The following is a 21000-nucleotide window of genomic DNA, read 5'->3' as shown; positions in this document are numbered from 1 at the left end:
GCTAAATTTGAGAATTTTTTAGTAATTAGTTGGTCCCCATATCATCTAGATTGGTTTTGTCAGCAGATTTAGCACTCAGCAAAGCAAAAGGGGGTTGTTTTCTTGAATGTGAAAGGAGAGGGTGGGGACAGTAGAGTCCCCAGATATTTTCTTTTGAATTTAGACATTGTGCTAAGTTTAGTTTAAAAAACAATGGATACATGTAAAATGAAAAATCATATATACTGTCACTTTTTAGGTAAAGGTATGCTTCTTTCCCTAGAGTAGCTTTATAGTAGTATTATTGTCCATGTCTTAGTAAATGTAAGAAAATGACAAGAACAATTGTTATGTCCAATCTCCACTGATATGGAAACTGATCAAGTTAAATTAGTAGAAATAGAGAACCATGTCATATACACCCAAATCTAAAAGAGCAGAGTCTAATACATTCTAACAAGTGCTTTTAGCTGTAGTCAACTGGTTCTTACTAACTCTTGATATTTAAATTTTAATAAGAAAAGCTACTTGTGGAATGGACTGAGTAGAAATTCTTATATATGCTTATGTTTTCAAGGACAACTCATTCAGTTTTAATAAATATAGAGTAAAACTGATTTCAAGAGAAATACCTATATAAGCTTATGATTTATGAATATACACTAAACTGATTTCAAGAGAAATCCCTACCTGTTGTATTCTGATCGGCCATGCATCCATCTTTTCTTTAAACTTTTTGTCAACTTGTAAATCTATCCGTGCACGCTCAGCAACCATTTGTTCTTCTAGCTTACTTTGCAACTCAGCAGACATTTCTTCTTCTAGCTTGCTTTTCAACTCGGCAGCCATTTGCTCACGTTCTTCTTGTAATTTTCTATCCATTTCCTCTTGCATCTCTTGACGCATTCTTTCCATTTGAGAAGACATACTCACCTCTAAGTCTACCTGCTGCAAACTGCTTTTTTTTGTAGGCTTCTTTCCATATCCTTTTCTACGAACATAGCCAGTTCGTTCGCCAAGTACAGTGGCTAAAATCTCATCTACACTCATTGGCTGCTCATTTTCTTCAGATTGTTGTTGAGTTACAATTTCCTTGAGTTGGCCCTACAAATATGTATGAATTTATAATATAAAATAGGAAATATATAATAAAATAATTATGCTAAGAAATTACATGAATTTGTTGCAACTGTGGATCCGACCACACAATTTCTCCTTTGTCATCCTTACGAGTATGTTGGAGCTCCTAAACTCGATCCGGTGCTGCTTTGTTTCCACTAACAGGATCTCTCTAAAATATATTTCAGTAGAGGAAAATATTTATAATCACATAATATGTTATAAATTAATGACGAATAGTTTTATAGTGATTGTGGTAAATGCATTTACCGTCGATTCCTCCACTTCGGCAAATGACTTTGAGCCACAAGAGTGCTTAGTTATCTGTTTTCCCCTATCAAGTTTGTTCCTCTCACTTGCAGCCTAGCAATTAAATCAATATATAAGAACCAATAATTAAATATTGATTTATCAAGAATTTTTATTACAATGTTACCTTGAATTTTGGACTCCCAAAAAGTCCTACAAGAAACACCTAATCCTCAGGCGTAACATCATCCGGCCTATGAGACAGTCTCTCTTTATCAGTAGTATAGAGATTGTATTCTTTATGCAATCAAGTCTTCCATGTTCTAAAAAGCCTTCACATAATGTCAACAACAAGATCTTGCAACACATGTTCTCGCATACCACTAGCTTCAAATTTATCCTAAAACAAATATGTAAAGCTATTGAAAGTAAATAAAATGTATGATATAAGGTCAATGTAATATTAAAAGTAAATTATTACCTTAACCTTCAACCACATTGCTTCTCCATGTTTTGCAATTATCGCTTTCCAATCACCATCTCTGAATGAGATAGTGCTCCACATAATCAAGCCATAGTAGTTTACAATATCCCTAGACCCTGGACCTACAGCTCTCACAATGTCATCCGGAATGATGATGGAAATTTTACTGCCATACTTAATTTTCATATCCACATGTAGGGATTTGTATCTCCCTCTACCTTTCTTGTTATCTCTGTTTTCACAAAGATTACCTTCACAAGAATAAGAAAATTTATGTCATACTCACTTAATAAGTAGATATATTCTACATGACTTTAATTGTTCATGGTTAGATCATACAGAATGGTTTTAGGTTCAGAATTTGATGGGAAAAATAACTTTTCTAAACCCGATAAATTACGCATGTGTTCTTCTATGATAAATGGATCACATATAGTGAGCTGAACAGAAGATATAAGAGAGTGAAATTGAAGGAGTGAAAACTGGGATCATTTAACCATTGATTTGTTCCTGATTAATTAGCAGGCCATCGCCTTCTAGTTAAAGATTGTGAGTTCTGTTTCATGGATGCTACACTTAAAGCTACACCAGTTTAACAAAATTGGCATTGTCTTTACCAACTAGCCCTCCTTAATGATAATTGTTTGAAAGATATTGATTCATTCCAACTCTGAATTGACAACCTTACTATTTGTTTCCTAGTACGCAGAAGTGGCTTTAAATCTACTAAGTACTAGTAATAAGCAACAAGATTGTTTATTAACAGAAAATAATACTTGGGATAGAGTACTGTAAGTCGTGATCAAGTTCTTGTTTAGAGTGAGATCAAAGAGCAAAATAGTGATAGTGTTGGGATGCTGGTAAAATAGTGATAGAGTATTGCCATGTTAGGCTACTTTTTAGTGATTATACTTCCTGAGTGCAATTTTAGAAAGCAAAAACTATATGCAGAGAGGTCTTTGGTGTAATAAAACGACATTCCCATATATGGATAAAACATCTAAATTCATAATGACGAAACAACTTGTACTCCTTCAAAAGTGTAGGTTTATTATTTGATCCTATAACATATAGACTAAACAAACAGAATAAACTTTGTATGTTCAATACAAATAACCAAAAATAACTCAAAAATGCCAACTGAAATACATGATTCCAATTCAATAAAGAACTAACCTGCACTACTATTTTCAGTCTCTGGAGTGGGATGCACACTTTCTACAAAAGCCCTTGATGATAATGAATCCATAGATTGTACTAGATGAGGGTTACTCGATTGTCCCATATCTGGAGATAGTTGTGTTTGTGGATTAGGTCTAAAGGATGACGTCGCACTAGAATTATTATGTAGTACTCCTACATTGCCGCATCCACGACCCTTTCCACCTCGCGTACCTTTACCTCGTCCAATTCCTGTCATTTCCTGCAGCATCACATAAAAATATAAATAAAAGATTTTCAGGAATGCATAGATGAAGTTGGACTTGGCCAAATTAGAAGGAAGGGCTGCCAATTTTCATGGAGTAATAGGAGAGACCTTGAGGATAGAATCTATAGCCTAATTGATTGGGCTTTTGGCAATGCTTAATGGTTCAACAATTATGGTAATCTGGAAGCTAGTTACCTTAATTCGAACTGCTCAGATCATTCACCTATCCATATCTCTACTATAGTGTCTAAATAGAGGCTACCCAAGCCTTTTAGGTTACTAAATCTCTTATTACAACAATAAACATTCAAAGAGGCTACTCAAACTGCTTGGGAGGTTAACATAATTGGGCATGCTATGTATAGAGTATGTAAGAAGCTGAAGCATATTGAGTTTGTAACTAAACAAATGAATAAAGAGATGTCATCCTTGGACCACAGACTTGAGGAGTTACAAGCAAAGCTAAATGATGCACAGGGTGAGCTAGAGAATGATCCCTACAACCCCCACTTGATTCTGGAAGAGAAAAAGATTCTACTGGAACTAAAGAGGTGGTCTAATATTCATGAAAGAGTACTTAGACAGAAATCCAAAGTTGTCTGGATCAATCACGGAAACTCCAATTCTAAGTTCTTCTATGCTCAACTCAAAGTTGGACAAGCGAGGAATAGTATTGTATCTATATGGAATGACCAAGGAGTGAACTAACAGAACATACACAAGTGCAGAAAGAATTCACAGATTTTTGTCAAGGTCTGTTGGTAACCAGTGCTCAAGAGCTGCCTTATCCTAACACTTACTTTGCTAAGGATGGACCATGTCTACAAAGGGAACAACAATAAGATCTTATTCAACATGTCACTAGAATAGAAGTACTCCAGACATTAAGGGATCTACCTAATGATAAGTCTCCTGGAATAGATGGGTTCACTGCAGAGTTTTTAAAGAGTATTGGAAAATAATAGGGGAGGAAGTCACTCAGGCTATATTATAATTCCTTGACAATGGAAAACTCTTGAGAGAGATCAACTGCACTACCATAACATTAGTACCCAAGGTTCCCAATCCAACTCATGTGAAGGAATATAGGCCTATAGCTTGTTGCACTACCATTTACAAGCTCATAGAAAAGATTCTTACTGCCAAATTAAAACTAGTAGTGGAGTTTTTGGTTGGGCCATCCCAATCAACTTTTATAGAAAAGAGAAGTATTCTAGACAATGTTACATTGGCTCATGAACTGGTTAAAGGCTATAGTCAGAAAGGACTGTCACCTATATGCCTTATTAAAGTTGACATAAGGAATGCATATGATTCAGTAGAGTGGGGGTTCCTCAAGAGTGTACTGTTAGAATTTGGCTTGCTTGGAAAATATGTGGATCTGAATATGGAATGTGTCACTACAGTAAGCTACTCCCTAGTGATTAATGGAGGACTTACTCCTAAGTTTGTGGCAAAAATGGGCTAAGGTAGGGGGCCCTATGTCTTCTTACCTTTTTGTATTGTCTATGGAATATTTTAACAGGACCCTCAAGCAATTGCAGCATAATCCCAACTTTAACTATCATCCAAGATGTAGGAAGTTAAAGTTGGTGCATATCTATTTTACAGATGACTCTTAATGTGTTATAGAGTTGTAACGACCCGGTCGGTCATTTTGAGAGTTGTAGCCCTGTTCCCCAATTTATTACTCATTTTATGCTTAATAATTGTTATGTGACTTGCTGGAGTATTTGGTTCGGTTCCGGGGATGTTTTAGAATGTGATGAGACACTTAGTCTCAATGGTTGAACGCTTAAGTTGAAGAGGTTGACCGGATGTGAATTTTGTGTAAATAACTCCGGAATGGAAATTTGATGGTTCCGTTAGCTCAGTTAGATATTTTGGACTTAGGAGCGAGTCAGGATAGTGATTTGGAGGTTCGTAGTTGAATTAGGCTTGAAACGGCGAAAATTGGAAAATTAGAATCTTTGAAAATTTAAAAGTTTGACCGAGGGTTGACCTTGTGGTTACCTGGCTCAGATTGGAGTTTCGGAAATTGGAGTAGGTCCGTTGTGTCATTTGTGACTTGTGTGCAAAATTTTAGGTTAACCGGACTTGATTTGATAGATTTCGCCATCGAATGTAGAAGTTAGAAGTTCATAAGTTCATTAGGATTGAATCAATGCGCGATTCATGATTTTATTATTGTTTGATGTGATTTGACACTTCAAGCGAGTTTGTATGATATTTTAGGATTTGTTGGTGGGTTTGGTTGAGGTCCCGGGGGCCTCGGGTGGATTTCAGATGGTTAATAGATCAATTTTGGACAAAAGATATATGCTTGCTCTCTGTGATTAGGAAATAAAAAAAGTTAGTCTAATTTTTGTGGTGAATCTCTCCGAGATGCCTATTTCTTTTGGTATGTCTTTGTATGATTTATGATTTGCAGGGGTCTTAACTTAAGAAATTTTGGCCAGAGCTCGACTCTTGGGCCAAGTTGGAGTTGCATGAGTATTAGTTTCATTCCCTATATTTTATAATATATGTTCTTTCTCAGTATGAGTGTTTGTCTTCATTGAAATTTCATTAACTAATCTATTTTAGTTTTACCGATAATACAAAATGATTACATGTGTTAATTTAACGAACTCTATATTAAATCGTCTTCTGAACTATGAGTCTTAATGGAGTTCATTCATGACATTTAAAGCTAGACAAGAGGTTCTTAACCTTTTGAAAAGGGGAAAATAAACTTAGTCTAACCTTACATGACAACTGAATTGATTCTTTTTGGGACTTGTCTTCTATAAGACCATTTTATGGTATTTAATTATTTTTTAGCATATCTAATGTATTCTCATTATTATAAAAAATATTGATGTCCTATATCCTAGTGTGTGTACGTGTGTAGAATTATTCAGTTCAAACATTATTTATATAGCTTGTGTTTCCATTATTGATTTATACTCGTGTAGAATCATTGAGTTCAATACTTGCTTATAATTGGTTTGCTTTGATTATTGATTCCCTTTAATTGGTTAATTGATTGCTTTTCTTTTTGTAGAAAAGATATGGATAAAAGTTGGTTGAATATTAGGGATAGATGTGACAAAAGGTATATTAAAGGAATAGATGACTTTCTTGGTTGGGCATACAGTCAACCAAATATGAGCTCTGTAATTCGGTGTCCTTGTAAAGGGTGTAGAAATACTGCGTTCAAGACAAGAATCCAAGTAAGAAGAGACTTGGTGGGAAAAGGTTTTTGGGACAGTTATAAAGTGTGAGACTTGCATGGAGAAGTATTAGTAAGAGTTGAAAATTCTAATGATGTATGCAATGTTGAAGCAGATGATGATACTGTTGAAACAGATGATATTCCAGAAATGATTCATGATGCTTGTGGAGTTACAAATATGGAGAATATGAATAATTATCAAGAGGTAAATAAAGAGCCAAATGTGCATGCGAAAAAGTTCTACAAATTGTTGGAAGATTCTGAGAAAGAACTTTATTCTGGTTGTAAAAAAGTATCAAAGTGTCTTTTGTAGTTAGACTACTTCACTTGAAGAGCCTTAGTCATTGGAGCAACAAATCGATGGATGCATTGTTGAGATTCTTTAAAGAAGTTCTTCCAGAGGGGTCATTTGTACCATATTCTTTTTATGAAGCGAAGAAGGTACTTCAAGACTTAGGCTTGGGTTATACCAAAATAGATGCATGTGATAATGATTGTATTTTATATTGAAGAGAGTATGCCAATGCCGAATCATGTCCTAAGTACAGTAAGTCTAGATGGAAGTCAAAAGATACTGGAGGCAAGAAAGTAGCTAATAAAGTATTGCGACATTTTCCAATCAAACCAAGACTACAGAGATTGTACATGGCAAGAGAGACAACAAAAAAGATGAGGTGGCACAAGGAGCAAAATATTGATGATGGTGTATTGCGACATCCATCTGATGGCATGGCTTGGAAATCTTTTGATGAGCTCCATCCAACCTTTTCAGCTGAATCAAGAAATGTTCGATTAGGTTTAGTAAGTGACGGCTTCCAGCCTTATGGGAACATGAGTACTAGTCATAGCATTTGGCCAGTCATATTAGTTCCATATAATTTTCTACCATGGGATTGCATGAAGGATCCATATTTCATGATGACACTTCTTATCTCAGGTCCTAAGTCTCTAGGCAATGATATAGATGTATACTTGCAACCAATGATTGAAGAGTTAAAAAACTTATGGCAGGGGGTGGAGACTTATGATGCATACTCTAAAAACTAATTTTATGATGCGTGTGGCTATCATGTGGACTATTAATAATTTTTCTGCATATGGGAACCTTTCAGGATGGTCAACCAAAGGTAAACTTGCATGTCCTTGTTGCCATAAAGATACACAATCGGTTTCTTTACGTAATAAGTTGTGTTATATGGGTCATCGTCGCTTTCTTCCAATGGACCATCCATGGCGTAAAAATAGGAGGTTATTTGATGAAAAAATAGAGATGGGTGTTGCACCTAATCCCATAACAGGTGACAAAGCACTTGAGCAATTACAAAGTTTGAGAAATGTGACTTATGGTAAAGGGCAAAAGCGAAAGCGTAATGTTCCCAATGACGCTTACAATTGGAGGAAGAAAAGTATTTTTTTCAAATTGCCTTATTGGAAGACTCTTATGTTATGACATAACTTATAGATGTAATGCACATAGAAAGAAATGTGTCTGATAATATTGTATCTACTGTGATGAATATGACTGGAAAGACGAAGGACACGGTGAAAAGTAGATATGACTTGGTGGATTTTGGAATCAGGCAAGGGTTGCACCCAGTTGAGGATGGGAACAATGTTTTATTACCGGCAGCATGCTATGCATTATCCCCCAATGAGAAGTTGAAGGCATACACTTTCTTTGCTAATTTGAAGGTTCCTGATGCCTTTTCATCAAACATTTCAAGATGCGTCAACATACAAGACAAAAGAATACATGGATTGAAAAGTCATGATCACCACGTATTGTTGCAAGATATTTTTCCAGTAGCTATACGTGGCTTGTTGCCTAAAGAAGTGTGTGAACCAATTATAGCATTAGGAAATATTTTCAAGAATCTATGCTCTAAGTGCTTGACAATTGAAGATCTTGATATCTTAGAGGCTGAAATTCCTATCATATTATGCAAACTTCAAATTGTTTTTCTTCCGGCGTTCTTTGATGTTATGGTTCATTTGCCAATTCACTTGGCAAGAGAGGCAAAGCTTGGTAGACCAGTTCAAACTCGATGGATGTACCCTTTCGAGAGGTAATGTATTTTTCATATAAATTTTAATACTAAAGTTTTAGAATGACACATTAATTATATTAACTAATCATTTGCATACAGGTATATGGGAACACTTAAGTCTTATGTTCGAAACCAAAATTATCCAGAAGGTTCAATTGCAGAAGGTTATTTGGCAGAAGAAAGCCTCACATTTTGCTCATGATACTTAAAGAATATCTCAACCAAGTTTAATAGACCGGCTAGGAATGGCGATAAATCCGTGTCAAATGCTGAAATGTCCATCTTTAAAAATAGTAGGCAAACAAAAGGTGGTTCAAAAACCATCACGTTATCTCATGATGCGTTTAAACAAGCATGTATGTATGTTCTTCAAAATTGTGAAGAGGTTTGTTCATTCATGGAGTAAGTTTCTATTTTTTAATCAATTCTGAGATAATTTCGGATTTGATTTCAGATTTGAATAATTCATTCATTCTCTTAAATAATTCTATCTAAATGCAGGCAACATACAAAAGAGATTGAAAGACAAAGTTAAAGAAGAGATGAAAGGGATAACAATGACTTTACAATTTGGTTTCGTGCACATGTAAGTGTTGAATCAAATCTCATTTTGAATACTTTGTGATTATCCTATTATATTATTGGTTAAGAGGGAGTTATTTGTCTTACTTTGTAGATCTTGCAATTAGCTGCACAAGAAAATGCTAATAATGAGCTCATAAGCTTAGCAATCGGTCCTGGACCAGTGGTGCATCGATATTCCACATTGATGGTGAATGAATTTAGATTCCAAACAAAAGATCTTGAATCAAGAAGAAAAACGCAGAACAATAGAGTTCTTGTGAGAGGAGATGATTCAGACTTTAAGGAGTACTATGGTGTATTAGAGGACATTTATGAGTTGTCATATATGGGAAATCAGTTGTGCATCGCCGGCTTGTAATTCTATGAACGAGGTTCGAGATGTGTATTATGTGTTTTGGTGATGGGCTAGTCTAGAGGACTTGAGGTCAGGTTTAAACCGTAGTTTTGGCTCGGTAGCTTCAGTTGTAACATATATATTTAGACTCATATGTCCGATAATGTCCCTACGAGTGGAATTCGTGGATCGATGAGCGGTGGAATGGCTTTGTAATAAGTATGATGTAACTGCGGGATGTGTTAAGACGACTTGAATGTGACGAGAAGTGTTTCCTTGAAATGTAAAGGAAGGCCATTGGGCGCTTGATTTTCATTTTGATGTGACGTACGGTCTCGAGTGTGAATATTTTAAAGGATCTTTCACGTTGTTAAATTTTGGGGCAAATTAAATTCTCATGTCTTGTCAATGAGTTTGGACACAAAAAGAGTAAGTGATTGTGTAGTAATTGTTGTTGCGAATGAGTATTTTTGATGTTGATGGCTTGAGAAAGATGATCTTCGAAGAGACTTAGAGTCGGTAATATTTTATTGGTTCAGGTACGACAGAGATATATTTCGATTTGACGCAGCGGTTGGGTAGCAAAGTATGAGGGAAGATATGACGGAAAGTGTTTCGCGCACTATAAGAAAAAGGGTTTTTAGTGGCAGGTATCAGTGGCGACTCTACTAATCGCCACAAAGGTTAGGGATTTAGTGGCGACTCTAGAAAATCGCAATAGAAAGGTAAAGTTATTTGTGGCGACTATAATAGGTCGCCACGGAAAAGACACTATAGTGGCAACTTTATCTAGTCGCAACAAATATTTTTAGCTACAGGACAAATATTTACTTTCCCGCTAAAAGAGAAAATTTCGCTCCAAAAATTTGGCTCCAAATATTTAGCTCGTTGACTTTTGTGGCAATTTGATCGCCACTATTCTTTTCATTTTAAAGTTTTAAGGATAAATTAAAATACAAACAGTTGAGAAATATATAAAGTTATTTATTCTACTTTTTAAAGTTAAAAGAATCTGCTCTCAATTCTCAAAAATCTCTCATGCTCAAAAAGGGAAGAGAACTCAAAAGTAGCCCTAACTCAAAAGGGTAGATATCTGCTCAAGAGATCGATTTGTAATCTCAAAACCCAAATGAAAATTCTCTCTTCAAAAAAACCTTAAGCCAGAATACAAAATCGACGAATCCAAGTGACCATTTTCACCCAAATGGTGATATTTACCCTGCTGCGCTGAAAAACCCAACGAAGGTGTATTGTTTCTTTGATTTCCTGAGGTTTTACCAAAGAATATCAGTAAGTTATTTCTTCTCAATCAGTTTAGAAATTATTTGTTGCTTGAGTTCAACTTTATTGTTGAACTTGACTGTAGAACTATCATCAGTTTGACCCGTTCGGATTCGTTCAAAGTATTCTGTCAACCAGAAATCATGACTTAGGCATAACCAAATAGGTAATAAATTTATGTATGTGCATATGTTTGGCTAAAGTTTAGAATTCTTGGTTAGAATTCTCTCAATGCACTATAGAAACTTTAGTCTTCTCTACAGTATTTATATCATATCCTCTCAATTCTAAACTAAAAACAAATCAGAAATCAAGTTACAACAAACCAAGCAGGACGCAATCCTTCAATGACCTTGAACCAAAGGACAAACCTTTAATAGGAATAGAAGATAAAGTATCAGGATAGTTGCAATGCAAGATAGAAAATTCATATTAATGGTAAAATAACAGAGGCTAGAAAGGCATAAGAAGCCTTGCTTAAAAAAGCACAAAATAACTACAGATAGGAAGCTATTTCTTTGATCAGTCCATATCATTATCCTCTCCTTCATTATCATCAAATATCTCTTCTTCGCTTTCTTCATCTTCGGTCATATCTATATCATTATCATTAATGAAACCATCTTCTTCATTATGCCCACTTGTCCCAGCTTGTTCTATTACATGATCATAATTAATGATGTGAGGTTCAACATCATTCCTGTGTAAAGACACTAAAATATCATTTTCTTGATCACCATTACGCTCCATATTAAATTCAACTTCCTTTTGTTGATAAGCTTCTCCATTTTGTAATGCTTCATCTTCAACATTTGTGCAATTATCATCCTCTTCGGGCATATTAAAAAGGTTGCGTGGACTTGTCTTTAAAACAACAAGCCAATCTTTATCAACCATGTCGTTGACATAGAACACTTGTTCAGATTGAGATGCCAACACAAATGGCTCATTTGTATTCAAGGCACATCGAGTATTCACACTTAGTACATATTTGAGTTTCTGTATTTCACTTACAACACCATGCCCTTAGGACCAAAAGATTAATTTGGTACTTCTTTAAATGAAAAGATTCTGCGTTCTGCAGCCGCTCGAAGATAAGTACAGACGTCTCCGTACCGATCCCCAAGACTCTACTAAACCCTCTCATGACTCGCGATACCTATGTAACCTAGGCTCTGATACCAATCTATCACGACCCAAAAACCTAACCTATCGTGATGGCGCCTATCGTGGAACTAGGCAAGCCGACTCATTTTCCAAACAAAACCGATATTTTCATTTCAAAGATAATTTCAATACTATTTAACATAAAACCTTCATTTAAGGAGTTCAAATCAAAGAAAATAAAAGTGTGGAAAAGAAAAGCCCGACATCGGGGTGTCGCTAGTCATGAGCATCTACTACAATCTGTCTAACAATATCAAGGCTAACTTAGCCTGGAAAATAGCTAAATACTACTAGAGGAAGATAAGATGGAGAAGAGCAGGGGCTGCGATCGCCAAACAGCTACCTTGCTATCTCCAAGAAAATCTACAACCCGAACACTCAATAACCGCTACCGTGTCCAACTACACCTGAATCTGCACACAAGGTGCAGGGAGTAACATGAGTATGCCAACTCAGTAAGTAACAACAATAAATAAAGACTGAGCAGTAGTGACGTGCAATAAAGCATATAACGTTCATATCATGAAATCTCAGTAAAGTACAACATGCTTTAAAAATCAGTGTTTGAATCAAATCATCTCGTTTAAACCCGGTTCCAGTAAAAATTATTTAAAGATATTTTTCCAACAGTTTTTCAAACAAAGTCTCAATGCAAAGGTGAGCAAAAATGATGAAATCATAAACAACCCCTCGGGCAAAACATCACTCATATACAGCCCCTCGGGGAAACCTCACAGTCACTCTTGCCACTCGGGCATACCTCACAATCACTCTTGCCACTTGGGCATACCTCACAATCACTTATGCCTCCCAGTCACTCAGCACTTGGCACTCACACTCAGTAGCTACCTGCGCTCACTGGGAGTGTGTACAGACTCCGGAGGGGATCCTTCAGCCCAAGCGCTATAATCTGTACGGACAACTCACGTGCCATAATAATAAAGTATGCTGTAGGCGGGCAGCCCCGATCCATACTCATCCTCACAAGGCCCTCGGCCTCACTCAGTCATAAATATGCTGCAGGCGGGCAGCCCCGATCCACACTCATCCTCACACATTAGGCCCTCGGCCTCACTCAGTCATAAACCTCTCAAGCCACTCGGGCATTTCAGTAAAACAGGGCATTCGGCCCAAAACATTTATATACATCAAAATAGAGTCATAAAACTGAGTTATGCAGTAAACAAGTGTAAACATGACTGAGTATAGATTCTCAATCGAAATTAATGAGAGGATGGTAAGAAACAGCCCCTAAGGGTCCAAACAGCATTGGCACAAGGCCCAAACATGGCATTCAACCCAATTTACAGAAATTCTTTCTAAAACATATAAGTATCATATGGTTTCAACAAAGTATGCAACTTTACAGTTGCTACGGGACGGACCAAGTCACAAATCCTCAAAAGTGCAAGCCCACACGCCTGTCACCTAGCATGTGCGTCACTTCAAAATAGTAGAATGACACGAAATCCGGGTTTCATATCCTCAGGACTAGATTTATAATCGTTACTTACCTCAAACCGGTCAAATCTCTACTCCGCAATGCTCTTGCCTCTGGACTCGGCCTCCAAATGCTCCAAATCTATTCACAATCAGTACAATACCATCAATATATGCTAATGGAATGAATTCCACAAGAAAACCTTCAAAATTAGACCAAAACCCGATATTGACTCAAACCCCGCCCCGGGGCCTACGTCTCGAAATTCAACAAAATTTACAAAACTAGAAAGCTCATTCACTCACGAGTCTAACCATACCAAATTCATCAAAATCCGACATCGTTTGGTCCTTCAAATCCTTAAATTACTGTCCAAAAATTCCAAGCCATAACCCCTCATTTTCACTAATTACCATGATTAAACAATGAAAAATCACTATATATACAAGTATTAGGGCTCAAGTAACTTACCTCAACGAAATCCCCTTGATTCCCTCTTCAAATCTCTCCCAAAAGCTCCAAAAATCGAATAGAAATGGTGGAAATGAACCAAATTCACGAAGGGTTCTATTTATGGTTTCTGCCTAGGTTTTTCGCACATGCGGCCATTTTCTCGCACCCGCGCGACCGCACCTACGGTCCAAGGAGCCACACCTATGCAACTCACTTAATCACCCAGCTTCTGCACCTGCGGACACCTTTCTCGCACCTGCGGACTCGCATCTGCGGTCCCAAGTGCTCATCTGCGAAACCAACCCAAACTCCTCATCTCCGCATCTGCGCTCAAGGCCTTGCACCTGCGGGCTCACAGATGCGGCCAATTCTTCGCACCTGCGTTCCCAGCCTTGGCCCAATGTCGCCCGCACCTACGCACTACCCACTCGCTCCAGCGGCCTCGCACCTGCGAGGATTTCTTCCGCAGGTGCGAAAATAGTAGTTGCAGCAGCTCCAGCTGCAAATTCCAACTTCGACAAATCCGTTAACCACACGGAATCACCCCGAGGCCCTCGGGACCACAACCAAAAATGCCAACAAGTCATATATCAACATAAAAACTTAGTCGAACCTTCGAATCACTCAAAACAACATCCAAACACCAAATTGCACTCGGATTCAAGCCCAAGAACTTTTAAATTTCTAAATTCGGCAACCGATGCCGAAACCAACCAAACCACGTCCGAATGACCTCAAATTTTGCAAACACATCACGAATGACACTACAAACCTACTCCAACTTCCGGAATTCCATTCCGACCCTGATATCAAATTTTTCACTGCCGATCAAAATCGCCAAATTTCCAATTTCGCCAATTCAAGTCTAATTCTACTACGGACCTCCAAATCACATTCCTGACGCACTCCTAAGTCCAAAATCACCTAACGGATCTAACGGAACAATCAGAATTCAAATCTGAGATCGTTTACACATAGGTCAACATCCGGTTGACTTTTCCAACTTAAGGTTCTAAATAAGAGACTAAGTGTCTCATTCCACTCCGAAACTGCTCCGGACCCGAACCAACTAACCCGGTATATCATAATATAATTTAAGAGCATAAAGGAAACAAAAATGGGGAAAACGGGTCTATAACTCCCGAAACGACCGGCCGGGTCGTTACACATACCCTGAGGACTAGATTTACAATCGTTACTTACTTCAAGCCGTGAAATTCTTATTCTACAATGTCCTTTCCTCGTGAATTGGTGTCCAAACACCTCGAATCTGGTCATAAATAATTCGTTTCAGTCAATAAAATTCATTGGAATTAATTCCATAAGAAAATAATGATTTTCCATAAAAATCCAAAAATTAGCTCAAAAATTGCCCGTGGGGCCCACGTCTCGGAACTCGACAAAAGTTACAAAATTCAAAAGTGTAACCCATTCAACCACGAGTCTAACCATACCAGTTTTACCAATATCCGACCCGACCGCAACTCGACCCTCAAATCTTTAATTTAAACCAAGAGGGTTTTCAAATTTTTTCAACTCAATTCACCAATTAAATGATAAAAACAACCATGGATTCGGGTAATTTAACCAATATTGAGTTAAGAACACTTATCCCATTGTTTCCTCTGAAAATCACCCAAAACTCGCCTCAATTCGAGCTCCAAATCGTCAAAAACTGAAAATGTGACGTCCCATTTTCAGAACTTAAACTTACTGGCCAGGCTTTTATTCTTCGCGAACGCGGTCAGTGCCTCGCGTTCGCGAAGCACAAAATAGCTCCCGTCCAAATTCCTCCTTCGCGAATGCGACATCACCCTCGCATTCGCAAAGCACAAAATTCAACCCATCGCGAACGCGATGCTTCGTCCCCCCCACTACGTGAACGCGACCGACACCCCCTACGCGAATGTGTAGACTAATTGCCTGGGGTCCTCGGGTGCTTCCTCTCTTCTTCGCGAACGCGTAGCACCTCTCGCGTTCGTGATGCACACCCAGTCCACCCTTCGCAAACGCGTTCTTCTCTTCATGAATGAAAAGAGCAAATATTGCCAGCCTCTCAGTTCCTTTTCGCGAACGTGAGGCTCCACTCGCGAACGCGATGAAGGAAACCAAATGGTGCATCAGAAAAATTCTAGCAGAGTTCCAAGTCCATAATCCTACCCGTTAACCATTCGAAACTCACCCGAGTCCCTCGGGACCTCAACCAAATATACCAATAAGTCCTAAAATATCATACGGACTTAGTCGAACCCTCAAATCACCTAAAACAACGCTAAAATCATGAATTACACCCCAATTCAAGCCTAATGAACTTTGAAATTTTTAATTTTTACAAACGACTCCAGAACCTATCAAATCATGTCCGATTACCTCAAATTTTGCACACAAGTCATAAATGACATAACAGAGGTATTCCAATTTTCAGAATCAGATTCCGACCCCCGATATCAAAAAGTCAACCCCCCGGTCAAACTTCTCACAAATTAAACTTTCGGCATTTCAAGCCTAATTTTTCTACGGACCTCCAAATAATATTCCGGGCATGCTCTTAAGCCCAAAATCACCATACAGAGCTATTGGGATTATCAGAATTCGAATCCGAGGTCATTTACACATAGGTCCATATTCGGTCCACTTTTCTAACTTAATTTTTTAATTATGAGACTAAGTATCTCATTTCACTCCGAGTTCCTTCCGGACCCGAACCAACTAACCTGATATAACATAATATAGTTGAATAACACAAAAAGAAGTAGAAATAGAGAAAACGAGGCTATAACTCTCGAAACGACCGGCTGGGTCGTTACAAAATCGCCCAAATCCGAGACTTGAAACTCAAAAATGAGTAAAAATGGCTAAGACCCAATTTTATGTTTTCTGCCCAGCATTTTCGCATCAGCGGGCTATATTTTCGCACCTGCAGTCGCGCATTTGCGAAGTAGGGATGCCATGCGAGGTTCCGCATCTGCGGACATTTCTATCGCACCTGCGACATCGCAGAAGCGACCAAACGACCGCAAAAGCGATTCAGACTTCGCAGAAGCGGTCGCGCATTTGCGCCCCATTTCTCCGCAGAAGAGATGCAACTGGCCAGTGCCCAGGTCACAGAAGCAACCAGCTTCTCGCAGATGCGGTTGCGCACCTGCGATCACCATTGCACAGGTGCGATTACACCAGGGTCTACCAAGAACCTGCTGCTTTCAACATACTCTAAACAATTCAAATTTCGTCCAAAACTCACTCGAGCCCCTCGGGACCTTATCCAAATATCCCAACAAGTCCCGTAACATAATACGGACTTACTCGGGGTCTCAAATCACATCAAATAATATCAAAATTTCAATTCACACCTCGATTCGGACTTTGAGTTTTAAACTTTTCAATTTGTAAAATTTGTGCCAAAACATATTAAATGAATCTGGAATGACTTTAAATTTGGCACACAAGTCATAAATGACATAACGGAGCTATTCAAATTTCCAGAATCGGATTCTGGCTCCGATATCAAAAGGTCAACCCCGTGGTCAAACTTGGAAATCTTTAGCCTTTAAATTACTAGTTTCCGTTAAATGGTCATATCTTGAGCTAGGGACCTCCAAATTAAATTCCAAGCATATGCCCAAGTCCCAAATTACAATACGGAGCTAACAAAACTGTCAAAATACTGATCCGGGTCCGTTTGCTAAAAATGTTGACCAAAGTCATCTCTGTTGAGTTTTAAAACTCTATTCCACATTTTAATCCATTGTTTTCACACGAAAACTTTCCGAAAAATTTTACGGACTGCGCACGCAAGTCGAAGAATGATAAATAGTGATTTTCGAGGTCTTAAAACACAGAATTACTTATTAAATTTAAAGATGACATTTTGGGTCATCACACTAACAATAAAAGAGAGATGCCACGAACTAATACTACATCTAAATGTATGATAATAATCCGGCAACAAAAGGATATCATGTACAACAATTTCAACTAAGCGTAACTCAACAATAAAAGAGATCACATAATGATAAAAGTGATAACAATTTCAAATAAAGCATATAAGAGTTAACTCAACAAGTAAAGGATGCGACATGTAACGACAACTTCAAATAAAGCATGTGATAGTAGACATAGAGAATAAAAGTTATAACATGTGCTAACAATTCCAAATAAATACATGAAAAGAAGCTTAAGAGTCTAAATTGGTTAATTTTTACAAATAAGCCCGAGTACGTACGCGTCACCTCGCATACACGGCTTTCACATCACACAGTTAGCACAAACAACTCAAATCCTAAGGGGTAGTTTCTCCCCACAAAGTTGGACAAGATATTTACCTCAAAGAAGCTAAACTAATACTCTAAAATGACTTTCTCATATGAAAAAACCTCCGGACGGCTCAAATCTAGCCAAAAAAAACTTAATATTATAAATATTACCATAGGAAATAACTTCGGATAATAAATCTTTGATCTTTAATGAAAACTAAAAAGTCAACCCCGGGCCCGCACCTCGAAACCCGATAAAACCCATACATTTCGACAACCTATTCAATTACGAGTCCAACCATCCAATTTCATCCAATTCCGACTCCGAATAGATGTTCAAAATTCAATTATTTTCTTTAGAAAATATTTTGATAAAACCCCCCAATTCTCCAATCAAAATATGAATTAATTCAAAAATGAACGTCTGTAATTATATTAAAATACAAAATTTATAGTTATATACTGACCCCCATGAAAATACGAGAGGAGCGCAACAAAAATCATCTCAATCGGAGCTCTAGAACTCAAGATATGCTCAAAATACCAAAAGAAAGTGGTCTGATTTTTTATACACAGGGAGTTTTGCTTTTGCGATAAAAAATATGCATCTGCGCGTTTCCAGCTGTCATTTTCGCTTTTGCAGACCATTTCTCGCACCTGCGGGGTCGCAGATGCGGATCCGCATATGCGAAGCACCAGCACCAGCTCTCTTGTCCGACACTAAAATAAGCATAACTCCCTCATACGATGTCCAAATTCGACGATTATTTTTTCTATGGTTCTGTAATTACGATACATATCTAATTCTTCAATAAAAATATAAATTAGAGCTCATTTTCTTAATATGATATATTTATGCTTGAAGAAACGAAGTCGAAACATCAAAAACGAGCGCAACATAACCCAAACCTATCAGAAACTCACCCGAACCCCTCGGGACCCCGTCCGAACGTATCAATAATTCCAAAAATATAACGCGGACCTGCTCGAGGCCTCAAATTACATCAAACAATATCAAAACCACGAATAACATATCAAATCGAACTTAATGAACTTATGAACTTTCAACTTCTACAACCCACACCGAATCATATCAAATCACCCGAAATGATGTCAAATTTTGCATGCAAGTTCTAAATGATACAACGGAGCTATACCAACTCCTGAAATCAAAATCCGGACCCGATATCGAAAAAGTTAACTCCTGGTCAAATCTCTCATCCTTCAAAACCTTCAACTTCCCAATTTTCGCCAAAATGTATCAAATTAACCTACGAACTTTTGAATCCAAATTCGGACACACGCCTAAGTCCAAAATCACCATACGAAACTATTGAGATCATCAAAATACTATTCCGGAGTCGTCTTAACAAAAGTCAAACTTCGGTCAACTCTTTTCGCTTAAACTTCTAAAACAAGAATTGTTCTTCCAAATCAATCCCGAATCATCCGAAAAATCGAACTCGACCACACACGCAAGTAATAATACATAACACGAAACTACTCGAGACCTTAAGCTACCGAACGGGATGCTAATTCTCAAAATGACCGGTCGGGTCGTTACAAAACTTTATATAGGTTGACCACAATTTTTCAAAAGTACATGAAGACCTCGGAATGCATTAACTAGACAAAAAGGGGTAGTTTGGTTGCTGGTTAGAGTTATGTAGGTACTAATAATGTACAAATTAATTATGCAGAGATTTGTTATGTATGGTTTAGTTACGTAGGGATTAGTTATGCAGGGTTTAGCTATATATGATTTACTTATGTATGGTTTAATTATGAAGAAATTAATTATGTAAGGATTAGTAATGCATGAATTAGTAATTTATGAATTGTAATGTAGAGATTATTTTTTGTTAAATATTTACTTTATTTTAATTATACAATGCATAATTTAAAATAAATATGAGGATTTTTTGATTATTTGATTGTTTAATCCATGTATTACTAATACATATATTAATTATTCTATATTCTACCTTGCATAAATAATATATAGAATTGTTGTATAACTTATCCATGTTTTACTTATACCCTAATGAAAAACACAACCAAACATAACATTAATTATGCTGATTTTTGTATAAAATAATTAAAGACTACCAAATATGATATTAGCTACAATACGACCCCAAAGTTATAGTCAAACTACTAATTCGTGCGATCATAAGGTACATTCTTATTTATTGCCAACCATATCACTTATTATTGGAATTCATAAGGTACAATCTTATTTATTGCCAACCATATCACTGATATGGAAAGAAAGGAATACGTAAGCACTTAGCTAACTTTACTTTTGATTCAATAATCTAAAGATTCTCTTAAGCTGATGCTACATTAGAAATTGTAATGTAAGAAAAAACTACCGGATCCAAAATTTGGAGTTTTCGGGGACCACCTAACTTTGTACGTCCATGTGACGCTATTTATACATTGAGATAGAGTAAATATTTTGTCCATTCAAGAAACTTTGAACTTTGGTTCTGATTACTTATTGTTTTGGTATATAATATAAATCAATTGAAAGGAAAACTATAATGCTATAGTTATGATAGAACAAAGATTTGCAAAAAGAAAGTGTTATTTTAACTTTGTGTGAAAAAATCAACTATGTAACAAAAAGAAAGTAAAAAATTAACAAATAAATAAGATAGTTAACACTAATTACAGAAGAAGAAAAAAGAAAATGGAATACATAAAATACAAAATACATAAGTTAACCCCTCAACTATGGACCAAATCCCATGTTACACATATAGATAATAAATTGCGTCGAGAAAATAATCGAGACCGAAAAATATCGCAATAATCGTAGTATTTGATTTCAAATATTTGAGTGTTACAATCTCTATGAATCCTCTGATTCATCTTTCCAATAGTAAATAAATTCAAGGGCCTTTGAGCTTGATCTTGAGCCTATATTTGTTATCACGAACGATGATCTTGAATTCA

General features: G+C 37.0%; 1 protein-coding gene and 1 long non-coding RNA gene across 2 annotated transcripts; one reads left to right on the top strand and one right to left on the bottom strand.

The window, feature by feature from the left end:
• Window positions 1–700: 700 nt before the first annotated feature.
• Window positions 701–3275, bottom strand: LOC108946853 (uncharacterized). The gene is made up of 4 exons (XR_001971234.3): window positions 3008–3275; window positions 1369–1432; window positions 1154–1270; window positions 701–1083 (listed from the first exon to the last, which is right to left on the bottom strand). It is a non-coding gene; the product is annotated as an uncharacterized lncRNA (long non-coding RNA).
• Window positions 3276–7489: 4214 nt separating this feature from the next.
• LOC104106204 (uncharacterized) lies at window positions 7490–9438 on the top strand. Its single transcript, XM_033658676.2, has 4 exons — window positions 7490–8543; window positions 8625–8927; window positions 9027–9111; window positions 9202–9438. Exons 1-2 carry the CDS (start codon window positions 7945–7947, stop codon window positions 8725–8727), a joined length of 702 nt encoding a protein of 233 aa, XP_033514567.1. The 5' UTR covers window positions 7490–7944; the 3' UTR covers window positions 8728–8927; window positions 9027–9111; window positions 9202–9438.
• The last annotated feature ends 11562 nt before the right edge of the window (window positions 9439–21000 follow it).

The sequence above is a fragment of the Nicotiana tomentosiformis genome, chromosome 7, assembly GCF_000390325.3.
Source record: "Nicotiana tomentosiformis chromosome 7, ASM39032v3, whole genome shotgun sequence".
NCBI lineage: Eukaryota > Viridiplantae > Streptophyta > Magnoliopsida > Solanales > Solanaceae > Nicotiana > Nicotiana tomentosiformis.
The sequence above is the reverse complement of the archived record's forward strand: the minus strand, read 5'-3'. Positions and strand labels throughout refer to the sequence as shown.

Coding starts and splice junctions, on each gene's coding strand:
- LOC104106204 (XM_033658676.2), top strand. CDS start 7,945: ATGCACATAGAAAGAAATGTGTCTGATAATATTGTATCTACTGTGATG. Junction 8,544..8,624: donor TGGATGTACCCTTTCGAGAG/GTAATGTATTTT, acceptor ATTTGCATACAG/GTATATGGGAACACTTAAGT.